The sequence below is a fragment of the Sander vitreus genome, chromosome 10 (genome assembly GCF_031162955.1).
Source record: "Sander vitreus isolate 19-12246 chromosome 10, sanVit1, whole genome shotgun sequence".
In the NCBI taxonomy this organism is placed as follows: domain Eukaryota; kingdom Metazoa; phylum Chordata; class Actinopteri; order Perciformes; family Percidae; genus Sander; species Sander vitreus.
The window spans coordinates 7845505-7865047 of NC_135864.1; the positions used below are offsets into that span (position 1 = coordinate 7845505).

General features: G+C 41.6%; 1 protein-coding gene across 10 annotated transcripts in view; it reads right to left on the reverse strand.

The window, feature by feature from the left end:
* Positions 1 to 261: 261 nt before the first annotated feature.
* rapgef2b (Rap guanine nucleotide exchange factor 2b) overlaps positions 262 to 19543 on the reverse strand; it is a 117468-nt gene continuing 98186 nt past the window's right edge. For 5 of the 10 annotated variants that reach the window (XM_078260127.1, XM_078260123.1, XM_078260119.1 and 2 more), the window contains 14 exons: positions 18656 to 18813; positions 17895 to 17909; positions 17161 to 17401; positions 16148 to 16531; positions 15834 to 16045; positions 13879 to 14002; positions 13410 to 13433; positions 11592 to 11815; positions 10916 to 11083; positions 10134 to 10283; positions 8645 to 8846; positions 8018 to 8547; positions 7272 to 7684; positions 262 to 3009 (listed from right to left, as the gene is read on the reverse strand). In XM_078260127.1, coding sequence (XP_078116253.1) covers positions 7308 to 7684; positions 8018 to 8547; positions 8645 to 8846; positions 10134 to 10283; positions 10916 to 11083; positions 11592 to 11815; positions 13410 to 13433; positions 13879 to 14002; positions 15834 to 16045; positions 16148 to 16531; positions 17161 to 17401; positions 17895 to 17909; positions 18656 to 18813 — 2809 coding nt within the window. In that variant the 3' untranslated portion in view covers positions 262 to 3009; positions 7272 to 7307. The remainder of the gene's footprint in view (positions 3010 to 7271; positions 7685 to 8017; positions 8548 to 8644; positions 8847 to 10133; positions 10284 to 10915; positions 11084 to 11591; positions 11816 to 13409; positions 13434 to 13878; positions 14003 to 15833; positions 16046 to 16147; positions 16532 to 17160; positions 17402 to 17894; positions 17910 to 18655; positions 18814 to 19543) is intronic. The other 5 variants (XM_078260125.1, XM_078260120.1, XM_078260122.1 and 2 more) reach the window with 4 other exon arrangements.

The following is a 19543-nucleotide window of genomic DNA, read 5'->3' on the forward strand; positions in this document are numbered from 1 at the left end:
GACTTGCACTATTCTCACAGCTCTATAATAACAAGACAACACAAAACAAGTAAATAAAATCAAGGGGAGACTTCAATATCTCTTTTTTATTAATTCTGACACACTGTGGTCAGATAGAAAAGTATGAGAGTTACACTTTTCAAGTTGCTTCCATGACTTGTGCAAACACTAGACGGTATCTGGGGGCAAATCCTCTGAAGGAAAACAAACGAATTGGAAAAGAAAGACATTGAAATGAATAAGTGCATTTAAACCTATGTGTTGATTCTTTATGCAGTATTTATTGATTCCCAGCTTCATATAAACTGGATGTTGAGGCATAAACATAGTACATTTGAACAAAAATATAACCAATATTTACAATTATTGTATTAAAAATACAAAAACAACTGATACGTACTCCACCAATTGTCTTTTTAAAAGACATACAGGTCAAAGTAGTACAAGAAAGAATGAAGAAAAGAAGGTCATCACCAGCTAAATGTACATTTCTCACTGACATCACACATCAAACGGAGTAGCAGTTCTACCTACTACACTTATCTTTATGCTTGTACATTTTTGTGCAACTTTTTGTTTTTCGAAGTAGGACTCGGCCCGCTAATACGCACATTATCTTCAGAGTTGAATGAAAGTGAATGATGCATGTCACCACTGTATTACAAACAAATTATTAACAATCCATCTGCAGCCATTACAACAAAATTACAATAACAAAAAGAAACCCAGGAAATTAGTGTATAGTCACAGACCACAGTGGAAAACACTGCACTCATTCATCTTTTTCTCAGTCTGTAGTTTCCAAGACTGATCAATGTGATCAGTGCGACTCAGTGATAGAAGAAAACAAAAACAAAAAAGTTACTTTTCACAATTGGATTTCTAAGCGTACTGATTGGCAGCCTTGAAAAGGTTTTCTTCATATGTCAACTTCCCCACCGGAGTCCAAGATAAAAAAAAAAACATAAAAATCTTCAGTCACTTCCTTTGATGGCAAGATACAGTGGAAAACTGGATGCAGGCGTTAGCGATTTACATACAGCATCTACTGAGCTGTTTGTCTGTAGTAGGTGAGAAGAGTTTCGGAGGATGAATCTATGAGCACAACAGCAGAGGGAGAGGTCGCTCTGTGTGTAGACAAAAAGATCTACACTGTAACACGTAATGGCCACAGCAAGTCTGACGCCATGTGAAAACAAAAAGAAAATGCTTGGCTTTATCTTGTACTGAGTCTTAACATATTAAAAAATAAAGTCTTGGGGGAAAATCTTGAATAAGGCATTTCATTTCACTCCACTATTTGCTTGATTCAAGACCGCTCTTGAAACAAGGTGATTTGTGATGGGAACAACCATGTAAAAGAAATGTATGCAATCATGGCATTGTAAGGCAATGGCACACAAAATGTGGCATATGTTCACATTGGAAAAAAAGCCAAATCTGAATTTGTGGATACTTTTATCTTAAAGGGAAATATATGTGTTATAAGACTCTGTACAAGATCATTTGTAAAAAGGTACATACAGGTTCACTCACAATTTACAGATGGCAGCTTCTGAAATATGCTGATGTGGGTTTGTGATCCCTTCATACCAAAAAAAAAAGGAACGAGAGGCAACGTTTCTAATGTCAGTGAGTGCCCGCTTACTGCTCACAGTTTGTGCTATGATTCACAAGTTGCTGTGAGATTATAACATTTCCTGCCAGCATCTATACCGCACATCAGCTTTTAATTTGGGCTTAAAAAGGTCAAGCTCCAGGAAAACATTTTTTCTATTGCAGCTGCAGCTAAGCTTTAGTTACTTCGTGTAGCTCTGATGCACTGTAGAGACCAACACAATGGTGTCCAACATGTTCGCTCGGTTTTCAGTCAATCACCTCTGTGCTTCTTGATATCATCTACAGGCCAGTAACAAAACATTATACGTTCAATGTAACAGCAAGCAACATGACGAAGAAAAGACTTTGATATAACCAGACGAGCTCCAAAGTGGGATGACAGTAAGATATGGTTCACTCATACCCTGGTATCCAGACCAAATGTCTGGTAATATCTAGGATTGTGCTGAAAGTGCTATTTTTCTTTTTTAATTAATTGTGTTTTTGTGTATGTACTGGTACATAAAATGTACGTTGTGTATGTGTGTGTGCATGTAGGTATGTCAGTACACTGTGCATGTTGGTTCTTCCTACTGGGCTCTCCTCTTAGCTTTGATTTGAACCAACTCTTGATAAGCTTTCACATGTGAAACGAGATAATACTGGATTTAGAGTTCAAACACTCAACAGATTGACAGGTTGTTTCAGTCCAAGCAGAGAAATGGGCTGACTTGGTTTCTCTTTTTCGGCCCCCGGAGTGCAATCAGTCAGAGAAAATTACAAAAAAAAAAGAAGAAAAAAACAAAGAAATGAAACCTAGTGGGAAGTTGAAGATTTAAGAGTCAAGTCAATCGTGGTTTCTCTCTGTCTTCAAACGATAGTCTGTTTCTTTTTATTTGTTCAGTTTTTTCCGAAAGTAGAAAATGAGAAAGTGCAGATGAAGCTCAACACGTCTGGATGCTGTTGTGTTAACAGGTGGGTTCGGGGTTTTGTCACTGGGAGGAGGGGCGGTCTTAAGGAACCGCTCCAACATCTATACTTTTGTGTGTTTGTGGCCAGGTTGACCCTCCTGGCACCAGTTAGGTTTCTGTAGTCTTTTTCCAAAAAGTGCCAGGCATTTTGTCATCGTCTTTGACCTTCTCGCCATCTCTTCTTCACAGTATTTTTTTGCATGCAGGGTCATTCAACCCCGTATGATGCTTTAAGGCAGGGGAGGGAGACGAGCAGAGGAATCCACCAATCAGGAGGGAGAGCCAAGTGGAGGAGGCAGGCACGTACGTAACTGATGATGAGTCCATTGGTCTGTCTGTCAGTCTCTTTAATCCTGCCCACCCCTAACCAGGGGGACTTCAAGTTACTGCAAAAGGACGTCCATGGTTGTCCCTCAGACCGCTGACACCTGTTCATCCTCTGTGAAAACAAACGACAGTGAAAGGTTACATTGAATGTGGACATGCAATGTATAAACACATTTTTAAAGGTTAAAAAGTAGAAAAGTGTTTACTTCAGTGACAGCTGAAAACTAAAAAGAGCAGCTGCAGCAGTATTTAGTTGGAATGTCAACCTGCCTTCTTACGCCAGCTTCACACTGGATGTGTGACGTGAGCGTGGCGTTTCTGTTGCGTGGCGTTTTCTATGTCTTTGCACACCAGAATCGTGTCTGATGCGGCGCTGCTGCTAGCCTTGTCTGTACACATGTATGTTTCTTGACTTACTACACTCAAGCAGTAGTATACTTCATGTTAAACATAAATATAGACTGATTTGATAACAGCAAAGACAACATCAGCAGTATTGACGGCAAAATAGGCTACAGAATATTTTGCTCTGTATTGACAGGTGCAATATTTGAAAATCGATAATTATTTATTATCTTTTTAAATTACATTTATATCTGCATTTATGTCAGTGTCACCTAGAGACTTTCAAACATCAAAATGTCATTTATGAAATGTATTCGTGTCAAAATGACATATAAAAATCTATTCCAATTCTATTTTGAATGGAAACGCTTCCAACACGCTTGCGTGTCGCGTGAAAAATAGACGTTTTCGGAGACGTGCGTGTCACGCAGGCAGTGTGCAAGCTCTAACCTGTTAACATGGGAGCCGAAATAAAAACGGACACGCCACGCAGCTGACACGCTCACGCCACGCATCCAGTGTGTAGCCAGCCTTATAGGGCACAAACCATGAACTGCGTATACTTTACTACCAAACATTTTCCCATAGCATGCCATAATTTTTCCATGATCCATGTCAGTATGATATATAAATTAAAAACAAATCAACTTGCAGGGACTTGAAACTTGACAGTGACAAAGGAAATGTCAATTTTATTCTGAAATAAATGAAAAGTTCAAAGATATGTTATTGACTCAGGGTAATGCAGGTTTGTGAGCAGGGGGCTGTTTTGAACTCGCTGTTGTCGTTTCATATAAAAAATGCACCATCATAAAATATATGACCCTGGATGTCCACTGGATGCTGATGTGTCACATTTCAGGTGCACAGTTTGAGTGTTGACTTTAAGTGCACTGGAGCGTCTATTCTTTAGCAGCAACATTTGTGATATATATTTGAGTTGACTTGCTGACATGCTTGCTTTTATGTTTTACAACCATGGAATACAGGTTTGCAGCTCAATTCAATTGGGTGACAGATGTTTAATTACCGTACTACCCCATGATGTAAAAAAAAAAAAAAAACATCAGTCATTCAGTCCGTCTTCCTCCCCCCTTCCCCCTCTCTTTTTCTTCTTTCGCCTTCTCTCTCTTGCCACTTACTTTCAAATAAGAAAAAAATAGTTTAGCTGTTTATATTAAAGGACAATTCCGGCGCAAAACGAACCTAGGGGTTAATAAGTAAGGGATAATCACCTCAAGGCAGGGCAATAAACAAACAGTTTGATATGCCCGGCTTGTGGACGTCCACAAGCCGGGCATATCAAACTCTTTGTTTATTGCCACAAGCAGGGCATATCAAACTGTTTGTTTATTGCCCTGCCTTGAGGTGATTATCCCGTTTATTCTACTTCTTGCTTGCCAACATAATAAAACAATTGAAATACTTTAATAATTATGCTTTTTCTTATTCGTATTGCATGCTTATTAAATGTATACTCTGTTTGAGTTCATCTCCCTCGAAAAGTAGTCCCATTTAGAACTACAGTGAATAACGTTAGTTCAGCTGTAGCTAATTAGTTTCTATAGCAAGGTTCTTCGGCGCTGCAGGTGTCCGGGTCAGTTGTCACTGTCAGTCTATCCTTCTGGTGGCTCTTCCACTCGGTGAAAACCTCGATAGCAAAGGCAGTTGCCTTTTTCGTGTTTGATTCAAGGGCCCCGTCTTCAATTGTACGCAGCTCCTCATCTGTCAGATCTTGGAAACGGCTACCCTGGGCCTTGTCTTTTTCTTTTGTCATTCCGTCGTCCTCGTCGCTCTTTAACCAGTCCTCAAATGTCTTCCCTACTCCAAATATATTACAATTGACAATGAATTCGTCCATTTTTAAAACACTGTAATGTTTAGAACTACGGCGAATAACGTAGCTGCTCAACTGTAGCTAACGTTAATTAGTTTCTATAGCAACCACACAAGGCTGCATCTGATAACTAACGTTAGTTTAATAACGTAGTTGCTACATTGTATCTCGCTTGCGAAACTATGTATCGACTGACCCTCCGATAGATTTCCGACACATTTTAGAAACTTTTTTAAACAAGGTTTATTTTTACAATGGACCTCATGTTTGAAATTTCTGTGATAGAAAAAAAATATACAAGCGGCGTATTGATCTACTATTTGATGACGCTGTGCTTAGTCAGCGGGCAACCTGCCGGGTTAATGCCATCCTCCCAGCCAATCAGAATCAAGCATTCTTAAACGAAGTAGAATAACAGATGTGTACCCACTCTGTCGCTCTCTGGGACATGTTTTCATGCTAATCGAATGAGTTTTTAGCTTGAAAGACGCTAGCGCGGACCGCCGATTAGCTTACAACGCTAGTATTCGGGGCACAGGGAACGTAAAAACGAATCGCTATTTATATACCACTAAAAAGGCTCAAAATATCACCAAACTTCAACGGTAGCATAATGAGGGTCCCAACATGTTAACCGAAGCATTGAGAACTTTGTAAGTGTACATACAGTTTATTGAACGAAGAGCTGCGGGAGCTCTGTGAAAGGGCTACGAGAGAGAGAGCTGCCGGTAGTCAATGCCGCAACACAGCCTCGTACTTCGGGAAACTGGTGGTGTGTTGAGTTATCCACTGAGTAAGTACACTAGACAAGTTATGCAGAGTGTGATTATTTCAGATATATTGAGCAAATTGCTTTTGATTTTAGTTTGCATTGCCAGCTGTAAGTCATGACTGGTTTCCAAGACAGCGGCGGCATGTAAACATGAACGCGAGTGTCTTTCTAATCTATCTTTTCAATAAACTGTCTGTACACTTACAAAGTTCTCAATGCTTCGGTTAACATTTAGGGACCCTCATTATGCTACTGTTGAAGTTTGGTGATATTGTTGAGCCTTTTTAGTGGTATAAATAGCGATTTGTTTTTACGTTCCCTGTGCCCCGAATACTAGCGTTGTAAGCTAATCGGCGGTCCGCGCTAGCGTCTTTCAAGCTAAAAGCTCATTGGATTAGCATGAAAACATGTCCCAGAGAGCGACAGAGTGGGTAAACATCTGTTAATAACCCCTAGGTTCGTTTTGGGCCAGAATTGTCCTCTAAGACAAAGTCAGTGACAAATGAAATGCATCATTAAGTATACTTATTTCCCAATGTATATTAATATAAGCATTCATATTAATTCACAAGTGAAGTTTGTACTTCAGAGATGCGAGTTTGTCAGGCAAAAAAGCCCCCAACCCATTAAGGTATGGTGGAGAAAAGAGACTTTTCAGGGGGAAGTAAGATGCTATGCTTCACATGTCCAGCAGACATTGGCACACTGAACAGCGTAGTCACCTCCAGCAGAAGTGATGGAGCTGGAGTGCGACACAGCTACATCCAGTGGACATTGGGGGTCAGAGTCAGGTACGCCACGGCAACGTTTTAATGTAAGAAACTTCTAAAAACTTTTTTTTCTACAGTCAAAAAGTCAAACTTCAGACTTCATTAGAATGTGAAAAAAAAACCTTTGAAAAACACTGGAAAACTGCGTGTATAAAAAAGTGCTGCTACAATAACACAGAAGTCACTGTAGGCGAGTCAGGTGCGTGCTGGTGCAGGAGAATGGTGGTGCATGTTTTCAGACATTGAGTTTGATTGCATGGGTGAGAGGGTCCTAAGAGCACTGTGCCTGCTGATGGATGCTCTTCGGCACAGTGTGTGAGACGGTGAGAGAGAAGAGCAGAATGTGTGGTGGCAGAGAAGTGGTGAGTTTCTGGTCCAACCAGTATGACTCATGCATGATGACATATTGTGAGTTAAAGGTGATGGTTCCACTCCAAATAAACAATTCCCAGATCATGAATACTAAATGTCAGAATTTCAGTTTTTGGTTAGGAACATTGACGGAGAATTGTAATCTGGAGTGGGACGATCCTACTGGTGCTGTGGGAAGTTGTGTGAAGGAATGGTCAGTCTCAGTCCAAGTGTGTGTTCCTGTTCACATGCAGGTTCATTGGAGTGGAGGGGGGGCAACCTGATAAATTAGTTTTTACCTGCCTTGGGGCCTGTTAACCCCCGTACACACACTCTCATGGTCTGGGAGTCTCAGGTGTATGCTGTGCCACTGGCTTTGGCTTCCTCAGAGCGATTAGTTTGGAAGACAAGGACTCACCCTCCTCTTCCTCCTCAGCTTCTTGTTCCTCGGCCGGTGAGCGTGTGCGGTGGAGGCCGCCCGTTCGCTGTTTGGCCCCCTGGTGGGCCAGGTGGGAGTCGGGCGACTGGGTGACCATGCGCGAGCGCTGCAGAGCCGTGGTGTAGTCTGGTGGCCGGCGGCCTGAGTGGGTCGCTGTGGACGTGGTAACAGACGGGGCGGCTGGGTGCTGCACTTCAGCGAGGTCGGAGATGGTCAGGGCGGTGTAGCCGGGGGGAGTTGGGGGAGGCTCCCGGTAACGGCTTTCTTTCCGTGCTAGAAAGACACAAAAGAAATTGAGATGAAGATGATAAAGGCACTTTTAGAATACTCATTTTTATTATTAAGTCTTTGAGGGGGGCATTTTTTTCCCCTGAGAGCGACAGTAGAGAAATAACAAGAAATGACCAGTGAGAAAGGAGGGATTAAATGCAACAAAGGTCCTGAGGCATAACATGCTTCAATTACATGGTGAGCATCGTAAACCCCCAGGCCTGTCTTTGTCTTGAGATAAAAAATATTCTGCCTGAAGTATAACAAAATAAGTTTCCTATAAAAACATCACCATCACCAATTAAAGCAACAGGACTGTAAAGTGTAGTCACTCACAAAGGAGGCCTTTACCCCCAGCGGTGATAGGTGATGGTGAGGGCCGGCCGAGCTGCTTGGCCTCCTCTGACCCAGTGGATGTGATGCTACTTGTTTCTGGGTCGGCATTGACGTCCTTCCCTCCTCTCCTCTTAATGGTGCCAGTGTCTCCCTCAGAGTCCTCTCCCCAGTACGCAGCGGAGGATGAGGAGGAGCTGGCGGATGCCCAGCTCCCCCTGGCCTGGGCTGCCCACAGAGCAGCAGGCCCTCCTAATAAGGCCTCTGGTCCACCAGGAGGGAGTCCTCCAATGCCCCCTCCGCCTCCACCTCCACCAAAGGCCAGAGTCTCCCAGCTACGCCCCTGCTGCATGGTCTGAATGTTGTCGTGGGAACCAGAGGAGCAGGAAGTCCAGGAGCCGCGGCCGCTGTCTGCAGCATCGAGGGAAACACGATCGCCCTGATCCTGGGTCAGCTCCTCCGAACTGGGGGAGGAGAGCACTGTAGGGCAGCCGGTGTAAATGCCTCGACAGTCCTGCATCGATGAATATGACCTAAGAAATGATAACAAATAAAGAGAAATTACTCAAGTTTGAAGGTCAGATAAATAAAACAGAACTTCACCTCAAAATAAACTACTTAAGTTCCTACCCGAGGCTGTACTGGTCGGGGTCGGTGGTGGCTCTTCGTTCCAGCCGCTGTCCTCCGATGTGTGATTCCCCGACTCCTCCAGAGTGACGGAGCCTCCTCTCCTCCTGCGCCATGTCGAAAGAGGAGTTGCTGACGAGGCTGGAGCGAGAGGAGATCTCACTGTGACCGGAGTCCGAGTAGGCGTCTCCCATTCTGTTGTAACCTGGGCGAGAGAGGAAGAGGAGAGAGGAGTTCTTAAAAAATGTATTTAAGCGTGTATTTTGCGTGCAAAAAAGTAAAGCTAACCGATTACTTTCAAATCCCTAAAAGGAAAAGGATGATAAAGTCCTAACATGGCGCCCTTACATGCTGACTGGGTTTCAACCACATTCCAACACAAAGCTCCAAACATCAAAATAACTTATGGTGGGTCAACTTTTTTCAACTCTCATCATAAAAGCTTTAAGGTTTGGTCGTATTCCCCAGCTACTATCAGCATAAATCACCTCAATAACCTCCTTAATCCTGTCTATACTTTTGAGTCTGACAAATGAGGGGATGTTTAAAGGAAAACTTTTAGGAGGCTTTAACTATAAAGATGTGGAGCAAACATGAGCCACTAATAGGTGACATGGTCTAAACTCAGGCCTAAGGGGAGACACATGAACTCACAGGACCCTTGAGGTTCCAGCAGCGACAAAAACTGTTCATTTCTAAGTTAATTTAAGCAGCAAATAAAGCCAGAGTCTACAGTCAAACCACCCAGTCCAGCAGCTTCTATAGCAAGAGCCAGTTGCATAAAGAAAAAGTAATATGTTGCATGCTTGCCACACTAACTTTTTAGGATCAATGTTTACTCTTTTTGTAGCAGAGAACAATTTTAAGATTATGATTGTAATTAATTATGGTATTATATTATAAATATTTTGGTATTTTAATATGTTTAGGTTATTAGGTTATAACTTCTTAACTGCAGGCCTTTGCACTAAAGTATATTGTTTTCAGCCTGTCTGTCCTGTACCATGAGCTCACCAAGACAAGTTTCTAGCAACATTTGTTGTAATGGCTATAATGTTAACTCTAATGCTGTGTATAACCACTGACAGCCGGATCGACCAAAGATTTCTGTGAACCATATATGTCGTGTTCAGCAAAGATGTTGCCAAAATCCTAAAACAAAGAATTATTAGCATTACAATTTAAAATGCAGGTTTACAGCTTAGATTAGTGTTGATATAGGTTTAATGCACCTGACTCCAGACTAGTTAGTGACATGGTTCTCAAGGCATATATAAACTTCCCATCAGACAACTGGCTGCTGTGGTTTAAAGGGCAAAATATTTTTCTGACTCTGTGGCCTGCTAGTCAAGGATGAATACTAGTACCCAACAGCATATCTGAAACATAATGCAATGCATGCTGGCAGCCACCAGGTGGCATTTGTGGCACATCATGACAGAAGGAAAGAGCATGGAGATGGTGTGGGAAGGAGGGAGGATTATTGGCTTACCCTTCTTGGGTGAGCTCTGGGGGGAGATGGGAGGGGAGGAGAGCTGGGAGGAGGCATTGGACACAGTGTCCTCTGGCTGCCTCCGGTGCCTTTCGTTCCCCTCCTCTGACAGAGACAGGATCTTCTTCAGAGACTGAGGGGAACTGGTGCCTGTGGATATTTACAAGAAGATGAGCAGAATTAGTATGAAGAACACTGCCATTCTGCCCCGGGGGGGCTGGGATGCTAAACTGCATTGTCTGGGTTTTTGTTTTGTATTTGCTTGTTGTCAGACAGCCTCCAGGTGGCAGCACTGTCACAAGGAAGCTGGCTGGGCTATTGTCTGCAAATAACAGGATGCGGAAGAGAAAACAGGGCAATGGCGGCACCAAGAAGGACAAGTGAACAGAAGATTTATAAAGGCTTATTTTCACTTGATCCATAACAACATTAAATATGACGTGACATGCCCCTCACTATAAAATACAAGTACAGTAGGAACTCTGGTGGACTGTACAGTTCAGTTGCTGATAAGGATTGTTGGACATATTCCACAACAAGAATCATTTCAAACAATCCAATTATCTTTATTACTTTAAATGATACTATAAGCAAACTATCCCATGCATTGCGCTTTACTAAAAAGATTTATACACACTTCTCAATACAAATACCTTTCTAAAATATAACTTTTCAAATACAGAGAAAATGATAAATATAAATCATGTATTAGTGTACCTCAAATGACTGTTTGTGGGTATACATTCAAACTTACAAATCTCATTATTCCAAAGTAATCTTACCAAAAGGTGGGAGATCCTTGACTGGCACTTTCTTTCGGGATGGGTAAAGGGCCACGGCGGGGACCTGCAGGGCCTGGTTTCCTTTGGCTAACTGGCCCCTCTGTTGGCTGGCAGCTCTGGACACGACTGGGGAGGTGTCTGGCCGTTTCCCACCGGCATTCTTGGGCACTAAGTTGGGCGAGAAAGCAAATTCCCATTACAAAGTTAGATTTGGATTTTAGGCCTTAAACTAAAATGTGTATGTAAAAGGACGTACAGTATGAGAAAGCAGGAATTTGCTGTGAAATTTAAGAAAACAGCTGTTGACTGATAGTCAAAGCTGTTCAAAACTGTGTGTAAGGGTCTGTCTACCAATGCATTAGCAGCAAGTAAAGTTGGCATTAACAATGAGAAACTGGCCTAGTGATTCAGTCATTTTTATTCACTGCCAATGAGTCTTAAAGCAAGACACATTCCACCCTTTCTGTGTCTGCTGTGAATCCTGGGAACATGCATGTGTCTCAAGAGAAGTATGCAGTTAAACAAAATAAAGAAATTAACGTTTAACTCTTAATTACAGTATATTCTTGAAAAGGAGTGCTCTGCAGGGAGATTATGGGTTTATCTTATACATTATATTAATATGCCTACATCTGTTATGCATTTGTGTGTTTGCCAAGTTGTGTCACAAACTCACATGTACTGATGGAGGGTTCACACTGCACCGAGAGCGTCTGCAGACTCTCCTCGTTCGTTTCCAGGCTGAGGTTGGACAGGTACTGTTTGACCTTCCGGGCCATCTGGGCGTCCTCGTAAAGCTTTTTAGCGTTCAGGAAGGAGCTGCGTCGCACCCTCTTCTTGTGCCCGCCTGTCTGGTTGACGTCGAGCACTGCTGCATTAGCGCTACCCTGGCTTAGGGAGCTGGTCGCACACATAGGCCACCACACAGACATATACACACCGAGAGGAACGCAAATGTGCAGGCACAAACGCAGACAAAGACGCACAAAAACAAATAGAAAGAATAGCGAAAGACTTAACATATTGCTTTAGTGTGAACATGTATAATTGTACAGGTAATACTACTGGGCTACACAGAGAGCCTGGTATTTAAACTTGGACATGCAGAGAGCAGCTTTAGGTATTTCTCTCAACTCCAAAACATTCCAGTCATTCCAGACAGCAGAGGGGGTTAGGGACGATGGCTGTAGTCGAACAACAGGGGAGTAGAAAGGGGGAGTTCTACTAGTGTAGCACGATCATAGTTTTACATTTCTGTGGCTTGAGTCATAGCTCGTAGTAGGAGTGGTAGTAAAAGCTTTACTTGCACAGAGTCTCAGTCAATGGTACACAAAACAGTGTAAGTCCATGAGAAGTCACGTTTGCTCTCATCAGTGGAAATCTATTGATCAGCTTTCATTTCCACAAAGTGTTTTTAATGTGGATACTTTAAAATGTTGATTCTACGAGATACCGACTATATACAATTTATGTGTGGTATGTATGGGTGCTCATTTCATTCAATCATTTTGTTTTAAGTACTACTTTCTTAACTTGTAATTAAAACGTAGCACCTCATGTTGCTGAGATTAAGATCTCATAATTATAAGAAAACTCTCGCAATGAAAGCAACACTAGAGAACTTTTCCCGCTTCGTTTTTTTTTTTTTATTATGTCTCAATCGAACTACAGATCCGCTACCCGATCTGGCAAACTTGCATAGTGCGGTTTTAGCCGGTACAGAACCACAAAGCGAATGCAGAAGTGCCGTTCACCCTGTTTCGAGTTGATGAACCACTGAAACAATTTTGGAAACATTATTTTAAGGTACAAAAAGTTCTCTAGTGTTGCTTTAAGAGATACAGATGTTTGTAATTCCAAGATGCCTTTCTCATAATTACAAGACACAAAGTCATAATGACGAGATACAGAATTCTTAATTACCAGAAAACTTCCTTTAGTGAATGCAATGTGCTTCCATATGTTTCCCATTGAATGTCCAGTAAATGCTGTATGCACAGCGATGTCCAATTTGACCACAGGAATGTAAAGCAGTATAAAAGAAAATACTGTATATCCAGAATCTCTGGCTGTTTGGAGCTTTGGTATACAGATAAAACCTCAGACAGGTACAATTCTGAAACTGAAGCTGCATGCATATTGTTAGGTAAAACATGTCAAAAAAGGTCACATTTGCTAATGTAAGGCCGGAATTCAACATCAATAATGTTAATGATTTGTATGTTTAGGATATATGTATTAGTTTGAGTCTAATTAATGTTCATGTTAAGGTTACAGAATGTGAAATAGTTTAGTGTGACCAAATGTTAGCAATTGTTACCTTTGTTTCATTAAATGCACTATAGTTAGGGCCAGGCAGTGTTAGGGGGAGGATTCAACTCAAACTGGTTAATGGAAACAAGGTTTCAGAAAAGAAGAAAAGAAGCACGCAAATTGGCGGAAAAAAGGACCATGGTGCAGGGAGAGCAAAAGGTTGTAGGGTCACCAAACTTACCCTAAACTTCTCCATTTCTTCTTCCTAGAGGATGCGTGCCATGAACAGAGAAGCATGGAGGGCAAAGGGTGGATGAATAGAAAGAGAAAGAGACAAAGCTTAGGACAGGAAAGACCACCAAGATCACAAAAAGAGAAGCAAATTTCACCAAAGACCCACATGAAAGTCAGAGGAGAGGAACATTTAATGGTAACACCACTAAGAAGTGACACCATTAGACAAAGACACACTTTCACAGGAGCACTGTGCACATTTTATGCCAACAATGTGTATAGGGAAACAGTTGCCAGAGAATAGTTGCCAGAGGGAACAGCTGCTTGAAAGAAAAGCGTGATGCAGAAATCTTTACTGAATCTATGTGAACCAGCTAACCGCAGAGTTTGGTTAGTCTGTTGAGTGCTGACTGGTCCTACAGAGAGGGTGAAGGATCATTTTTAATCTAAAATCTGGTTTTTGACAGGCGTCTTACCTGGTCCGGAACATGAGGGCCGGGTCCATGTTGACAGAGGCCATGCGACCAACATGGCGAATTTCTTTGGCAATCATCCTCAGCTTCTCAAAGTTCACCAGGCCGTCCACTTTGGAGTCGTTACCTGAGAAATGAGGGGAGAAAGAAAGTGAACACCAATTACTCACACATTACACAGCTGACAAAACTAATACCGATCAGGAGGGCTGCAGGAATAAAGGAAGTAAGTAAGTAAGTAAAGTTTATTTGTATAGCACCTTTCACAGATAAAGATCACAAAGTGCTTCACAATAAAATGTAATACAATACAACAAAATAAAATACAAGAAAATTTAAATAAAAATAGAAAAAAAAAAACCTTGACTAACTAAAAGCCTGCTTGAATAGCAGAGTTTAGGGGTGTAAGAAAAAATCGATACATTTGAGTATCGCGATATTTTAATTTGCAATACAGTATCGATTTTCAAAAAGGAAATATAATTTTTTTTTAAACGTTCAACAATATTCATGTAAGACAGTGGTTCATGTTTATGTTTATGTTGTGTTTAAACCACGTACCGCTAGATGGCTATGCTGAGACGCACCACTAGTGTCCTTGCCTAGCAGTGCCTGACTTTTTGCTAGAAGTTAACAATGTAGCTATAGCTGAACTTTGGCCTACTTTAGCATATAAACATTTGCTAACTAAGAACCTGTGAACCACAATCCCAAACTGGCAGTTTGATTTTCTGTGTACTGAATTGTTTACCTAAAGTAAACTTCTTTGACTTCTATGAACATCATGTCTTTTTTTAAATATTAGTTTTTCTAAAATTATACTTTAAAAAAATCCCAATATATCGCCTTATGCCCAGTATCGAAATATACTGAATCGTGATACGTATCGTATCGCCAGATTCTTGCCAATATACAGCCCTAGCAGAGTCTTCAATTGCTTTTTAAAAGATTCGACAGAATTCACACAACGTAGAGAGGGAGGCAAGACACTCCACAGCCTAGGAGCCACTGCTTGGAATAATTCCCTCTAGTTATAAAATGAGTGCGGGGAACCACTAATAGCCTCTGACGTAATGACCTCAGACTACAGGTGGGAGTATGAAGCTGTATCAAGTCAGAGATGTAGGGAGGAACTTGACCGTGCAGGGCTCTAAAAGTAAGGACCAGGATTTTAAATTGAATTCTATACTGGACTGGTAACCAGTGAAGTGCTGCTAAAACAGGTGTGATGTGTGCTCTTTTGTTAATGTGCGTTAAAAGCCTTGCAGCAGCGTTCTGAACAGCCTGGAGACAGTAAAGCTCCTTCTTACTCAAAAAGGTAAAGAGACTGTTACAGTAATCTCAACGAGAGGAAATGAAAGCATGAATGATCATCTCCAACTCACCCTTTGACACTAGTGTTCTTAATTTGGAAATATTCCTCAGAAGAAACAGTTTTTAACTAAATGTTTAGAGTGGTGCTCCAAGGACATAGCTGAATCAAAAGACATAATAATAAAGACATAATACTGCCCTGCAAAGCCACAACTACAAATTTGAGGACCATAATCTGACATTAGGTTTGTTATACCATATAACAAATATTATGGCAAAGAAATGTGTCATTTCCAAGGAAACCGCAGAAACTAGCCTTGGGTACATTTGTTTGAATGTTAATTACATTGTCCCTTTTTAGATAAAATGATTATATTATTATTATATAACGACATATTTCATGTTACACAGTCTGGCTAACTATCCTCAAAACTTTACTGCAGTATAGCCATAGCACAGTAAAATAAATGGTATATGTACTTCTACTTACAATTGTTTCGATGTAAAATGTGATTTATAATTTATAATATGGCTATGAAAACTATGAAGTCTGAAATAGATTTTCAGTCACTGGTTAACTCACTGTAAACTTTACAAAATACTACCAGATTAGAGGGATTTTTTTTGCATTTCATGTCATCTACCTTCATGTAGGAAGGTGAGGTCCTTCTTGATGACGGGGAACAGGGGGATGATTGGTGGCTGGAGGTTCTGATTGTTGAGGACATTCCTGTACTTGGCCATATTTCTTGAGGGGTCGAAGAGGTCCTGCAGATCCCCGAACAGCTTTTCGTACTTGCTGGGCAGCTTCTCCCATGTTCCCCTCATTCTGGAGACTGGAGCCAGGTTCAGACCACTGTAAAACGGGGGGGAGAGAGACATACTGTTAAGCATGGGCATGGCGACTTGGACCAAATGACCAATTCACTACACATGTATTCATTATTCCCTGTCTCACCTGATGATGGCGAACATGGAGTTGAAATTCTTGCACTCGCGGCAGTGCAGGGCGATCTTGATGAAGTGCTTAACGGTCTTCATGCGTTTGAGCTGGTTGGGCTCCCGCGTCACCTCCGTGGCCACCCAGAAGGTCTCGTGGTTGATGGCCTCCTCGAAGCGCTTCAGGCTGGCCGAGCCCGTCTTGGAGCGCAGCTTGTACAAGTCGTCGATGTATTCAGTGGGCTCGATGGCACAGAAAAGTTCAAAGGCCCGCATGGAGAGCTGAGTGGCAACCTCCACTGTGCTGAGCTGTAACAAAGAGATCTGGCCTTCTCGCAGGAGGTCCTGAGCGTCCTCGTCTGAACATAGCGTCTCTGTCTCCATGTTGCTCTTTAGGTAGTATCTGATGATAGGGGAGGATGCGGGGTTGGTTTCACTTAAATCAAGCAACAATGGCAAACATTTTGCTAGTGAGAGGATTTACTTATTTTCTCTATTTCTTATCATTCTAAACTGATAACATTTTGTTTTTTGAGTGTTTGACAAAACAGGCAATTTAAAGCCCCGACCTGTGTTCTTCATTTTAAAGACTAAATGATCAATTAAGGTTTTGTTTTTTTTAATAATTATTTAAAGATTTTTTTGTGTGCATTTTCGGCCTTTATTTGATAGGAGAGCTTAGACAGGAAAGGGGAGAGAGAGGGGGGAATGACATGCAGCAAAGGGCCGCAGGTTGGAATGAACTTGCGGCCGCCGTGTCAAGACTAAGCCTCTGTACATGGGAGCGCCCGCTCTACCAGGTGAGCTACCCAGTCGCCCCAAGAAACTAATTGTTATTTGACCTTTATTTAACCAGAATGGTCTCTTGAGGTTAAAACATTTTTTGTTGTTGTATCAGTGTCCTTGCTAGAATGGCAGCACAATTATGTTACAACATCAACATTCATGTTAGGAAGAAGAATAATCCTATGTCTAATCCTGACATAAAAAGGTGGCACTTACAGTAGCACATCCAATTTAAGATGTTATTACCTGCCACTTAGTTGAATCCTGTCGGCTAGTTTCGACAGCTGGTCTGGCAACCGCCTCTGTTTGATGACGCCCTCAGGTGTGACGGATACTTCACACAGTGAATAAGCCTCTGCTGCTGCAGTCAGGGCAAACTCCCTGATAGCCTGAGCCACAACCTCCTTCGCCGTCGTGTCCTTCCCGATCATAATGTATCGAGACTGCTGGTCTGCCTTGAAGACTCGTAATACCTGGTCCGACATATCTGGGGATGAACAGAACACATAATGAGGATAACTGTTTATTTATCAGCGTTGTTTTTACTGTGAGATTTTTCAAATCTCATTATGAAAGTAATGGCAATGATTTTTTGCCGTTTGTTTTACAAGATATATCAAGAGCCATTCCATCCTCCCAGCATCTTTGGGACATCACCCGCAAACCTCATTTCCCATCATTTATTAGTTTGATCAGAAACACAACCCCACCAATCATATGACCCAAAATCTCCATTAAATACAAACTAATACCCATGTGCCCTCAGAAAATGTAAAAGGTCAGCAGTCAGCGCAATGCTGTTAGCTTGATTCGATTAGCGTGACAAGCACCAATGCAGATTAACTGAGTTTATGTTACGCGTACAAACTAAAGTACAGCAGCTGATTAATGTCTGTAAGTCTGACAAAGAGGCTGACAGCATTGACAAAAGCACGAATGTTCTAGGAGAAGCAGGAACACAGGGAGAGAAAGATACTCACTCAGTATGACTGGGACTGGGAAAACACAAACACCATGTGATGGACAGGAGTTAATGAAGATAGAAATACAGAAACCATATTTCTATCAGTGGCTCTATACAGTTGGTAGGGTAACAGACTGTTTAGGCAACTATCCCATCAACATCTCTGGTTGAATTAGTCCATTGCGGCCAGTGAGCAGGTCTTCTTTACAGCAATAAGGATTTACAGATTTGATGCATCACTATGAGAAGGTAACTTAATCCATGTGGTGTTTAATTACCCCACAAAGACATTTATACCTGGTTATTTTATCTTCAAACAGCGTCTCAATTAAGTTAAGTTCATCTTTGACCTTGTAAACCGCAATTGACAAACTGGGCTAACTCCACCTGCTGATGAAGTTCATGTGTTATGATCGAAAGCTACTACAAACAGCTACTAAACAGACATTGAGGTGAGATTGTTTTGTCACCTGGTTTCTAATTTGAGCATATCACAATCTATATCAGCATGCTGTAACATAGCATATCCATATTACCCGCTTAAAGGAATAGTATTCTATTATTTCACGTTTTAGGGTTCCTCAATATTAAAAAGTTCCAACTGCTGCTAATGCAAATTAGCAATAAAACACTTTTAATACAGGGCATTATCATATTTTTTAGATCTTAATTGCCAATGATGATGTCAAATGTTTAAAGGTAAGGAAATAAAAAAGTGATTTGTTGCTACAAACTTGCCAGCCTCACATTATATCCACACAGCAATGTAATACACACCAGGCTGGTTGTTGAAGTCGAGGATGCGGTGGTGAGACTGCAGAAGGTCTGGGTTTGAAGACGAGAGGTTTCCACTAACGGGCAGAGCTGGTGCGATCTGTTTGGACTGCTTCATCCCCACAATGATGTCGTCCTGCGATTGGCCCACGCAAACGTCACTATGGAAACAAGAGGGAGAGCATGGGAGGGGCGAGATAGCAGTTCTGTCAACAAAAGGCAGGGGGCGATATTAGTGTTGGCAGGAGTTGGAAGCTGTAGACACCTTTTGGGTGAGCAATCCATAGACTATATTCTGCAAGAAATAAACCCTCTTTTTAGAACTAATATTTGGTGATGTGTGCTGTGACAGTTTCACATCTGGGTCGCTGAACAGAAATATCAATCTGAAAGCTGAACCTGGTGCTAGATCATTAAGATTAAAAACTGAACAAGAATCCCACTGTCCTCAGGAGCTAGTTACAAAAACTCAGTATTGGCACACCGGAAAACTAAACTTTACAAACCTACTTTTTTTATTTATAATTTATCTCAGCTCTCTACAATCAGAGTTTATATTAAGAATTTGTCTGAGCCTGTCATTATTCACAGTGGAGGCGAAGAAATTAAGCGATATTCAGATATTTTTATAAAACATAATATTAGGCTTATTAAGCTTCAGGGAAAACGAGCATTGGCGCTACCACACACAGCAAAGGTCACATATTTTATCACTGGGGGGATTGTTTGAACTTTCATCTGGTAACTAAACTGACAACGAGATGAGATGCATCAAGATATGTCTGATGCAGCTCAGCGGGTCCTTGATTGATTGAATCAGAGCAGCAGGTCGCAATGACAGGAAAAACTTTCGGAGCTTTTACAATTTGGATAAGGTAGCAACAAGGAGCC